Source organism: Abramis brama (assembly GCF_963993115.1).
Source record: "Abramis brama genome assembly, chromosome: 7".
Classification (NCBI taxonomy): domain Eukaryota; kingdom Metazoa; phylum Chordata; class Actinopteri; order Cypriniformes; family Leuciscidae; genus Abramis; species Abramis brama.
In genome coordinates this window covers 45869711-45882676 of record NC_139969.1, presented here as the reverse complement: position 1 = coordinate 45882676, position 12966 = coordinate 45869711, and the positions used below count along the sequence as shown (strand labels likewise).

General features: G+C 39.1%; 1 protein-coding gene across 1 annotated transcript in view; it reads right to left on the bottom strand.

Annotated features, from left to right (window-relative positions):
• LOC311086316 (cadherin-2) overlaps nucleotides 1–12966 on the bottom strand; it is a 96182-nt gene that overhangs the window by 44462 nt on the left and 38754 nt on the right. The window contains exons 6-8 of the mRNA XM_084119130.1: nucleotides 12235–12379; nucleotides 11976–12148; nucleotides 4299–4436 (exon numbers count right to left, since the gene is read on the bottom strand). Of these exons, the coding sequence (XP_083975256.1) occupies nucleotides 4299–4436; nucleotides 11976–12148; nucleotides 12235–12379 (456 nt within the window). The remainder of the gene's footprint in view (nucleotides 1–4298; nucleotides 4437–11975; nucleotides 12149–12234; nucleotides 12380–12966) is intronic.

Here is a 12966-nt window from a genome sequence, read left to right as displayed (position 1 = left end):
ATGATACATTTGTAGTCTATATAAAGCGGAACTGCAATGCTTGGGTCTGAATTCCTCATTATTATAGCTCCACAGGCCCCTTTTCTACCCCTTTTCTGATGTGCGTCTGAGAGCAACTCGTTTTGGTGCGGTCTCTTTAAATACAATTGAGACACTTCATACCCCGCCCCCTCTCCAGGTTGCAGAGGTTCAACTACACCCCGTTCGGCCATTTTTGTAGTCTGATAGCAGAGATACGATTATCTAGCGGCACAGAAACTTTTTATTCACACGTTATTAACAAAATGTCAACAACGGAAGACTTGTCCAGCCAGCCTTACATGTTCGAGCCAGAGTCGGAGCCGGAGCGAGATGAAAATGAAGACGACAAACCTGTAGAACAACGTCTTCATATGGATGTATCGCAATGGTGTGTTACTGTATTTACACATGAAGCTTTGGTCTTCCGACCTTTTACCACCGTGTCGATTTATTTTGATTAATATGTGTGAGGGAGAGAGAGCAAGACAGCGTCTAGTTTGGAGACGGTGATGTCTTGTTTACACTTTCGCCTGGCTCTGAAGAGAGAGTGAGAGAGTGAGCGCGCGACCGGGTCTCTCTCTCTGCTCGTTCTTTCAGTTAAACATGCGCCCTGTCAGAATCGCAGCAGTTCATCTACATTAGACGGTGTAATGAAGCATGTGGGTTACTACATCCAACAACCGAACATTTTAACTTACCCTCTCGTAACTTCTGCATCCTTTAGCTTGGACTACAAAATTGCAGCGAGAAATAAAAATGGCGGATTGCTCGAAGTGTTGGGCCGGAAGTCAATGTCCTTATTTGGCAGTTCCGCTGCAAATACTGTGACGTAATAGTTCAAAAAACGTCATAGAGCAGGGGTTCCCAAACTTTTCCATGCCAAGGCCCCCCAAATACCACTAGGTTCTGGCCAAGGCCCCCCGTATTGAACCCATCGACAATACTATGGCACGGCACATGTAGAAATAAATAAAACATCTAGGACTAGGTGAACATCAGATTATGTGATGGTGTTTGATACCAGCCAATCAGAAAGATGAGATGCACCGATTACAATTTTCAAGGCAGATTCCGATTTTTCATTGAGTTTGACCTGCCGATACAGATTTAAGCCGATTCTGATTTCATTTTTTCTAACCTTTACAGCACACACAAATATTTATTTTATATATATATATATATATATATATATATATATACATATATATAAATAATAAAACACCACTTTTACCCAAACTGGTTAATAAAAGCAAGTTTAAATGGATACATTCTCTATAAATATTTTTGTCTTCATTTTCTTTTCTGACATAGCCTACTCCTTGTTAAAACACTATACATGCAAATTATGTGCATTTTTTTGAGTGAAATCATATTTATTTTGTCCATCAAAAGTGTGCTTTCACTTTAACTGAGCGTGAGCAGCGCTACAAAAATAGACTCGGCGTCGAAACCCTCCGCTTCACTGCTGCTCATGCGACGCTCCTGCTTGACGCTAACGCGCTGCTCCAGCTCGCGGTGTGAATGCACTCACTGAACATGCACGCCGAAAAAAATTCGCGCTGCTCACGCGCCGCTCGCGATCTGAAACGGCTGTAATTCACAAGGTTTCCTACATGTGCGTTCTGTGTGCATGTGTGTGATGTTGATGTTGCGCGATGTTATTCATGCGGCGCCCGAGTGCATTTGAATCGCATGCATCACCGAGTGCATTTGAAAATCACGTGAAAATCGGCCAATTCTTGTCACTAGCCGATCAATCAGATATCAGATAGGCTATGCAACAAATTATTATAATGTTTTTTCATAACAATACTCATATTAGCAAATATTTCTTTTTTAACGTTTTTTAACTTTTTTTTTTTCAACTTGCTGCGGCCCCCCTGGCGCCCCCTGGCGGCCCCCACTTTGAAAACCCCTGTCATAGATAACAGAAAAATCGGAACAGGTTGAAAAATATGACCAAAACAGAATATAAAGATATCAACAAAGCACCTGAAGAGAATAATTTCATATTTTCTGTACTTCTAAACACTCCAAATATACAACAAAATGCATTTAAGGGCTAAAAAAGTGCATTTAGCATGATATGTCCCCTTTAAACCCGTGTTTCCCCAATGTCCGACCCGACCCGTATCCGACACAGTTGGATATTTTTCACCCGTTTGAGCAAAATTTGCGGGTCACCCGTCGGGTACCCGAACCCGTGCAGGACTCTAGACCACATTACTCCAGTTTTGAATCTGAGCGATTACAGAATAAAGTTTGACATTTTTTTTTTATATTTTAGAATTAAAGTTTTTGTTTATAAATCACTGCATGGTATGGCTCCATTGTATTTGGTGAATTTGATTTTTGAAATATGAACCAAAACGGTCTTTAAGGTCAGCTGACCAGCGGATTTTAACGACTCCTAGAACTAAACTGAGAAGTGGAGATCGAGCTTTTGTACCGATATAGCTTATGAAGAATGATCTACCCCTTTCTCTGACATCACCACCCACATTAAGTGTTTTTAAACACAAGCTTAGGGAATACCTCCTCGCATTTGCATTTAATGGGGTATAGAAGTTGTTTGTGTATTAAAACTGAGGGGGTTATTTCGCTGTGGTTTTAGTGTTGTGTTTTTATGGTTGTCTTTGTGTTTTAGATATTGTACAGCACTTTGTTCAATGGTCAGTTGTGTAAAAGTGCTCAATAAACAAGTAAACGAAACGAATAAAGGTGCAAGTGTTTTAGAAGCACACATTATCAGAGTTCAGCACGAGCACTGAAAATCAAATGTGTAAAGGCACTAGGCATGTGCCAGTATCACATTTTCATGCTGCGATTAATTGAGTGATCTTTTATCACGGTATACGGTATTATCACGATAATAATTGCACATGAGAAACAGATGGATTGGGGGGTGGGGGGGTGAAAAATAAATAAAAACTTGCATCACAAGGTGTAATTGTGATTGTCAAAGCATTTGGTAACTAAACTGAATTTTATTAAGTTTAGTGACAACATGTTACAATGATTACATGGTACAATGACTGGTAGGCTACTGTTTGTATTGCTTAACACAAATTTAACGATTTCAATTCAATACTTGGGATTTGATTTAAATCTTGATTCAATTTTGACTAATTTTGGATAAATATTAGGAAGGCTACAGTAGATAGCCCACATGTTATTTTTTTCTCATGAAAAAAAATATCTCACATAATGCTATGAAACCATATACTGTAGAGCCCTATCAGCTGGTATTATTAAAGGTTACAAATAACTAATTAAATCAAATATAATGTGGTTTTCATTATAATAACAATTATGTAATGACACGAGTAAAAATATAATAAATATGTAAAAAAGTGCAGTGCACATATTCAGCAAAATACTCCTCTTTATCTATTTGTTTTAGTCATCTAACATGCTGCTGGTCATTAAATGGTTTAAATGTAACGTTCTGTGACACAATTGTTCTCCTGTTATCAAAAGTTATATCAAAAGTAACCTGCTCTGTCTTGTTTGACGGTCTTCGTGTCCTCTTTGCTCCGCGATTTTTCTCTGCGTGAGAAAACGGATGTGTGGCGTGAGCGTGTGAAGAGTCTCTGAAGTCGAGTTGGCAGCTCTGCTTTTAGAAGCGGGATGGATCCGGATAGATCGGCGGCGGCCATAGACTGTAGGCGGCGGCGTTCCTCCTTCCACCATGCTGCTTCTCTATGTGAGGACTGTTTACATTAGACTAGAAGTGCGCACCGGCCGCATGCTTATACACATGGCGATTGTTTACATCAGAGTGCGCACGTGTTTCGCGCAGCATATACTGTTTGTTTAAGCGGCTGATGGAAAATAATCTATAATGCGCGTTCTAAAAATCTAAATTCGGATCTATTATTTTTCACGGTATTTTGAAGTGCCCGCGATAACAATATCGTGCATATTCATTACCGCGATTTATCGCATTACCGAATACCGGCACATGTCTAAAAGGCACACAATTTTTTGAGAAACCAAAATAATGTCTTGTTAGTTGATTCTAAGGTACAAGTCAAGTCACCTTTCTTTCTATAGCGCTTTATACGAAGCAGTTTTACAGTAATAACAGGAAAAATTCTGTTAAAAAGGAAAGTTAAATTCTGCAGTAAAGCAGCTCTAAAAAGAGGATAAACAGTCATTGTTCAGCTGATATCAGTTCAGTTGGGTTCATTTGGGTTCAGTAGCTGAGAGAAGTTCATCAGTTCTGTCAGAGTTTCCTCTGCAGAAGCGGTGTGTGTGTGTGTGTGTGTTCTCACCGTGTCCGAGGTGAACTCTGGAGGGTTGTCGTTGATGTCTGTGATGGTGATGACAGCAGTGCATGTATTAGACAGACCATAGGTGGGGTTTCCCTCCATGTCAGTGGCTTGAATGATCAGTGTGTACTGAGGCACTTTCTGCAAACACAGACACAGCGAATGTTCAGCTACACTTTCTTGCATTTCTTTTCACTTTGAAAAAAGCGGAGTAAGAACAACAACTTTTTATGCATTAAGACGAGGGATCCTTAATTGTTACAATGCCAACTAACTTCAGTGGCCCTCTTGTAGGATGCGTGAAATGAAGAGTTTTGCCTCCAGGTTCCCAGTGTTGTGTCCTGATTTCATAATCAGCAATCTGAGTGTTTTTCATCTGTTGCTTTTATAAGATGATGCTTAAAAAGCTATGTTTGCTTTATACTGCACTTCTGTGGTGATGTTCATGGTAAATTATTATTCTGGGATTGATTCACACTCCCCAGTAGCCCGACGGAGTCAGACAAATCTATGACAAAATGCTGTATAAACTAATAATGTAATGCAAACGGTGTCTTAAATTTCATACATGCAATGGATTAAAGTAATTACAGATACCAAATATAGTGCTTAACAAAAACAAAAAAGGTTATTTAAAAGTAATTAAAATAATATTGCACTTAAATATGGTATTGCACACAAAAAGAAAGGAATGAAAATAATGCATTTGTAAAAATCATTTTGTGGCTGCTGTGAAAAAGCTGTTCTGAGAACTGGCAGTTCTTGTCTTAAGTCTGCATTGCCAGACGGTGATGTCTAAGCAGATTGTGTGCTGGATGAGAAGAGTCACCAACAATTCTCCCAACGTGTTTCTTGACACGGGCCATGTACAGGTCCAGGTCGGTCCTGAATACTCGCTGAAGTCTGTGCTTGTCCAGTCGGTGGCAGAGCTGAACCCAACAGGACAGGACAGGTTCACCTGTGAAATCAGCACAGCGTGTCCTTCGGCAGGTTAGGGTTCTTCAGTTGACGAAGAAGGACATCATCTGCTGTGATGATGAGGACAAACTGCAGACGAGACACCAAACAACTCAAAGGAACAGTCATGGTCAGTGGAGACAAAACCTCTTTTAAACAGCAATCATGTGCTCTCCTGCCCAGATGTGGACTCATCTCTATCCCGAATGAGGCTGACAGAGGAGCTCCAGAATAAAGTGCAGTCCCATGGGCAGTACATGTTCCACAGACCTACTGTACGTGATCTACAGACACACAGGAGGGAGCCTGTGATGAGCGGTAACCCTTCCTTTTACAGTCCCCTAATTACTAGGTATTTACCTGGTAAATATATGGTAAGTTATAGTTGGTTATTGGTAATTACCACAGGTAACAAGAATGTAAATGCAGAGAAACTACAAACTAATTACTAGGTATTTACCGGGTAAATATATGGTAAGTTATAGTATTTTAATGTGTAATTACTTAAGGTGATTAGTATGCAATTACAGAGAAATTTCCAGGGAAAAAAACACCACTGTTAAATATCAACTCAACAAAGTACTGTGTACTTGTTACCTGTTTAAGTTGGTAATAACTCAGATTTAATTGTGTACTTCCTCAGAATGTAGGCAGCCAATTTTTAGAAACACCTCCAGTATTATGGTGCGTTCAAGTCATCTCGTATAGATCGAGTTGAACGCACTTGAACACCACCACAATGTCGTAAATACCAGTGGGGAGCTCGGGATTTTCTTTAAACCCCGATCTGTACGAGTTGGGGGCGTGTCAGTGAGAAACATGGCGGAAATTATCAATGCAACGTCTGTAGTTGACGGTAAATTTTAATTGAGAGAAAAGTGATAGTACAATATATATCACAATACTTACAGGTATTTAGCAGTGACATTGTAAGGCTTTTTTATTTATAAAAAAGTAAGCTTTCTGCACAAAATATGATATCATTGGCTTCATAAGTTAATTAAAAACATAAAAAGAAAAACACACCTGATGCGCATTCTTTGTTCTTCATTTTCTATAAGCAGAGTTAACAAACCTTGCTGTATTTTCGTGTAATCCATTAAAAGAAGGTACACCGCCATCTTGCTCCGACGAAACTGACTTGAACGCACCTCACGTCGTAAACACGACTTCCCACCTCGTACGTACGAACTTCCCAGGAGGACTTGAACGCACCATTACCCATCAATCCAAGTTAGGTGTGTAGTTATCCTAGGGTTATGTTGGTAACAGTCCATGTTTATTTATTACTATCTTGAAATTAAGACGGTACTAGTTTCCAATAAATTACCTTGTCTTACATAGTTGTTGTTCATTGCTACACCCATTTATAGAGGGTTTATCAAATAATTTACCTTACACTTACCTGCTAACTACCCCGCAGGAACAGTTTTCCCTAATGTCATGGCACATCTTAAATACTGGGTATGTTCTTGCAGATGTTTTTACAATTTACTCGGTAAGTAAAGTGCAACTGTACTGTAAAATGAAGCCTTGTTTATTTCCATGGTATTACCGGAATTGTACCATATAACCTGATCATTCCCTTTTCCATAGTCACATTTTTTTTTACCTTGTATGTCCTGCAACGTTACCAAGGAAAACATGACAATTTACTCAGTAAGTAAAGTGCAACTGTACTGTAAAATGAAGCCTTTTTATTTCTATTGTATTACCAGACTCTTACCACATCCTTTGCTGCTTAAACATTTTTTAAATCAAAAACTTTTACCATGTGTGTTCTGCAATTTAACTAATCCAGCCTGGCCTCATTAATAAGTAGTATTAATACGTAATTTTCAAAGATAGAAAACTACATAGGCTACAATTATGAAGAAAAACAACATGCGTGTAACTTAATCACAATAATTTATTTATTGCGAAAATGTCAAAACCGATACCAAAAGTCGTTCACATGACGATGTGTTGCAGTCACAGTCCTCTCTCTCAGTATATAATAGTTTTGAATGAGGTACAGAGCAGAATTAAGTTATTAATCCATGAAAATGTTAATCCGGCTTCGCTCTGTGTGAATGCGCGCGTGCTTCTCCATTTCAAATGTAGTTTACGACTGAAATACGGCATGTTGCAATCTGTGACGAACATGGACGAACAGGCAAGAGCCAATGAGCGTTTGATATCACTGCCGTAAAACATGTCGTAACGCTTCTTGAGGGCGCAATTTTTGAATTTGAATTCATCACGAGCGCGGGATTTGACAGTTACAGACTGCGCTGCTGTGATAGCCTGTGAAATGGAGATGATCACTCACTGGATAAAGGGCTGAATTTGGATCTCTTTCTTGCAAACGTATGGATTCTAAAGATTTGGATTATATCAAGTATAATAAAATTGATGTCTTTTGTGAATTTATGTTGGGTTTTGGTGTATTATTATTGTTCTATTGGAGAAAACGCATTTTGTGTCTCACTGTAAATAAACTAAATATTAAAATGGTTAAACGATTAAATAAGGTATTTTTAAGGTTTTAAAGTGTATTCTTGTTTAACTGTATGTAGGCTAATCGTTTTTGTGCTGTTAATACGTAAACATTTTACATTTTAGTGCTGTAAATACGTCAGTATTATACGTTTCTGTGTGTATAAAACGTAAGTAAATGTACGTATGGTAGAATTATACTATACGTAAAAATACACACGTATTCTCATGAGATCACGTTGAACATTCTCAGTAAGTAAAGTGCAACTGTACTGTAAAAGGAAGCCTTTTTATTTCCATGGAATTACTGGGATCTTACCCAATAATCTGTAATAGCTGCAGTTACGTGATTATAGGGTAAGATCCCAGTAATTCCATCGAAATAAACAAGGCTTCCTTTTACGAAAGTTTCTGCTCCTATAAAAGCCACATAGTATAAAAATCAACCTTGTTATTTGCGATCTTCTGGATACTACACTACTACACTACCCATAATTCTAAGCAAAACACTGACGTCTCTGATTGGTCGAACTTGAGTCGCGCCGCGGTTACCATGGCGACGTTTACCGCCCCCGCGAACGGTGATCTGAAGTAAATAAATACAGGTAGTTTATGTGTTTATACTTTGCCTTTTTTCCGTAAGGTTAAAACGTTGTTTTTTTTGAGCAGGGAAATAATTTGAATAGGAAATGAAACGTACATATGCCAGTGGTGCCTGTTCATGAAGCTGAAAGTGCGCGTAATAAAATAATATGATGCAAACCAACAAGAATCCTTGCTTTTTCTGCTCATGTTTACATTTTATGTGGGCAGGGCCCCATATTAGGCTACGTTCACACTGCAGGCTGAAACGACCCAATTCCGATTTTTTTGCCCCTATGCGACCTGTAGGTATCTGATCTTTTCATGACAGTCTGAACGACACAGATCCGATCTTTTCAAATGCGACCCAGGCCACTTGGGTATGTGGTCCCAAATCCGATACATATCCGATCTTTTGAAATGCGACTTCAGTCTGAACGGCCAGGTCGCATGTATCCGACCCGCACGTCATTGATACGCGAAAAACGTCATAATTCTGCGTTGAAGTAGTCGTCGGTTTGAAAACGGACTGCATATTCGTCGAGCTGAGGTAAATCTGCCGAACGGGTCGACCTCGACGAGCCCGTTAATTAAAAAAATAAATAAAAGCCCACGGCCACCATCATTATATATGACTAACGTTATGTTAACTTATTTGTGCTGATATTAGATAGGTCAGCGGCTGCTGTCTGGCTCTTGTGTAACGGTCGCTGCGCGCGCTCGTGTGTGTGTGTGAGAATCACAGTTAGTTGAAGTTTAGCTACTTCCGCAAACAACAAGTGACGTCGTTGACCGTTGAGTACTCTTCTGCGCATGCGGGTCACTTCTGGGTCATGTCACGTTCACACAGGAGATCACAAAAGGTCGCATTTAATTGGAAATGTGAACGGCCTTGCAAAAAAATCGAATTTAAAAAAAAAATCGGAATTGAGCATTAAGCCCTGCAGTGTGAACGCAGCCTTAGTTATTGAAACGGGCCCCCAGATGCTTAAGGCCGCCCCTGTATGGTACAATTGCGGTAATACCATGGAAATAAACAAGGCTTCATTTTACAGTACAGTTGCACTTTACTTACAGAGTAAATTGTTAAAACATCTGCAAGAACATACCCAGTATTTAAGATGTGCCATGACATTAGGGAAAACTGTTCCTGCGGGGTAGTTAGCAGGTAAGTGTAAGGTAAATTATTTGATAAACCCTCTATAAATGGGTGTAGCAATGAACAACAACTATGTAAGACAAGGTAATTTATTGGAAACTACCGTCTTAATTTCAAGATAGTAATAAATAAACATGGACTGTTACCAACATAACCCTAGGATAACTACACACCTAACTTGAATTGATGGGTAATACTGGAGGTGTTTCTAAAAATTGGCTGCCTACATTCTGAGGAAGTACACAATTAAATCTGAGTTATTACCAACCTAAACAGGTAACAAGTACACAGTACTTTGTTGAGTTGATATTTAACAGAGGTGTTTTTTTCCCTGGTAGTTTCTCTGTAATTGCATACTAATCACCTTAAGTAATTACACACTAAAATACTATAATTTACCATATGCTTACCAGGTAAATACCTAGTAATTAGTTTGTAGTTTCTCTGAATTTACATACTTGTTACCTGTGGTAATTACCAATAACCAACTATAACTTACCATATATTTACCCGGTAAATACCTAGTAATTAGGGGACTGTAAAAGGAAGGGTTACCAAAAAATATTCAGACTTATAAAACCGTTCGTACGCCAGAACCTGCGCAGAATTCACTTTATAAATCCCAGTCAGCGGAAGATTGTGCGCACATGCGTCTCCTCCCCGAAATAACCATATATGGAGCTTACAACGCCTAGTTTTACTATGCATATCCTCATCTGCATATCATTTGCATATAATTATTCATCCACGTGATAACGTTTAACGGTACAAGACACATTACATTAATAAAAATCATGTACTTGCCTATCCTTGTCTTGTTTTTGAATACATAAATCAAATAGTGTAAAATACATTTCAGAGAAAGTTTTTTCTCAATCTTTTCCACTGGCCGAATTGTATTTTTAATTGATTTATATTTTTAATGGAAACAGATAGGCCTTGGGCATTATTTGCACTAAACTATTTTCTCAGACAATCTGGTATTATCATGATAAGCAATTATCTCTGTGGTTAAAACATTGAAACACAGCACGCCACTGGAGAAGTGTTCAGAAACATCGCATCCACAACAAATATTTCTATTGATTGAATATAAAAAATGTTGTAACTTCTCAGTATGATTTCATGTTTAAGTGTTTAAATATTTGAATGGCATATGTAATCTAAATTTTTATATCAGAAGTAAAACATAGTTTAAATCATTATTTTATTTATTTAAACTGCGTCAGTTTCACTAAACGGCCCAACGCGCTCGCTGACGCGGACATTTAAGAAGCGATGGATATTTGCTTCAAGTGACAGGTTTGGTGAGTGAAATTATATTTGTATTATCTTTCTGTATATGTTTAATTTTCTTTAGATATTCTGTCTAAAAGTGACCAAAAAGACATTTAACTCCAGCTCACCATCGGTGTCGCCAAACTGCTCCGTCTCCAAAGCGCTCGTACGCATGGGTCAGAGTTTGCGTGCAGGTGCGCACATTTTCCCGTCAAGTTTGTTTTTATAAATCACAACTTATGCGTCGGAAGTGCATGTACAGGGCTCTCTCAGGGCCTGTTCTGTGCGACGCAACAGTGATAAATGAGGCCCCTGAGCTGTGTGGGAACAGGGACAATACTGGATCGATTGAAGCATGACCGGACCTTGCTCACTTCCAGTGATTTATTAAATATCGGGGTAAAAAATGGGTAATAACATCTTCCTCGCAGAGAGTAAAAGCTGGAAGGGAGGGAATGGAGGGAGAAATTGAGGATTGGGGAGCAGGAAAAGAGGAAATAAATAAAGGCAGGGCGAGAGGCTGATAGACTTCGCAAACCTGCAGCAGAAGATGTTCAGATGTTCAGATCTTCAGCCAGCTTTTGGTTGTTTTATAATTGTTGTTCCTTAGATCTCTTGCTCTCCAGTTTCACTTGTATGCTGATGACACCCAGATTTACATCCACTCTGAACCGGGTGATTATGCGGCTGTTTTTCTTGAACATTGCATTTCTGTGATAAAAATATGGATGTCTCAAAATGTTCTTTGCCATGAAGGTGATAAGACAGAGGATGTGCTCATTGGTTCAGCCCATCAATTAGGTACAGCCAACACTTCATACACCAGTGCGATGCAAGTGTGTTCGGCTAGTTTCAGCCCGACGCAGTTTTCATTTTCCCGTCCTGCGCACGTTGTTTATATAGCGAATGCATGTGTGCCCATCTGTGGCCCGTGGGGGTCTCGGCACCAGGGTCAGGAGAACTGACATGCTGAATCCCTTAGTGACTTAAATACTCTCTTAAAACACACCTTTTTAGACTTGCTTATATATGATTTCTTAGTTTATCAGTGTATTGTATGTTTGTATATTGTATGTATGTTTAGCACATGTGTTTTTATTTATTTTATATCAGTTAATTTACCTTTTACCTTTACATTGTATATTCTCTGTGTAAAGCACTTGAGGTAATCAAGATGTCTTTGCAGAGGTCAAGGTTTATGATCAGATCACGTGGCATTGATGTACCTCTCGGTCCAGGCCAGCAGCAACAGTGATGACACTCCCAGTCCTGTTGTTAATGGTGAACATGTTTGGACTGGGGCTCTGGGGATTCTGGGACACAATCTTATAGCGCAGCTGCCCATTAAGAGTTTTGGGATCGTCCTTGTCCACTGCCGTCACTGTCATTACTGTCGTGCCTATGGAAATGAAAGACACAATATAATAACACACACACACACACAAGCTTGTCGTGCACACACACACACATGTGAAATGGGTTGACCTGGTTTAGAGCCTTCGGGAACGCTTCCATTCCAGATCTGCTGGATGAACTCTGGCCGGTTGTCGTTCATGTCAATGACGTTGATCATGATGTCTATGGGGTTCTCCACCTGATTCCCGTTCAGGTCCACGGCATGTGCCCTCAACTGAGGCCAGAACACACAGAGGACTGCATATGAATGAACAAATACAGGGCATGCAAAACACATGTAACTGTGCTGATATGTCAAGGTAGTAAGAAGTGTAGATTATTTTTACTGTGCTCACTGACTATATGACAACAAACATTTAAATACACGAGTTATTGCACAATACATTGAGAAAATGTCTAGAAAAGGTTAATACTTCCGACATTAAATCATTGTAAAGTGGTGATGTTAAATCTCAGTGTTGCTGGTGTCATGCCCTCAGGTTTATTATTAAAGCAGATTATTATAATAATCAGTTATCCCTGATAATGACTGATAATAGTCATGTCATAAGCAGGTTGTTATTGCATATTAATTAGGAGAAAACTTCTCTGAGAGTTTATCATGGTGTTGTGTTCAGAACAGTTGGTTTTGAACACACGAATTAGCTAACGTACACTGCCATCTACAGGTTAGGGGTCGTAAGATATTTAATGTTTAAAGAGTCTCTTCTGCTCAGCAAAGGTTTACAGTAAAACAGTGATATATTATTCCAGTGTAAATCAGCTGTTGTCTACTGTATGTGAATATATAGTAAAGTGTAA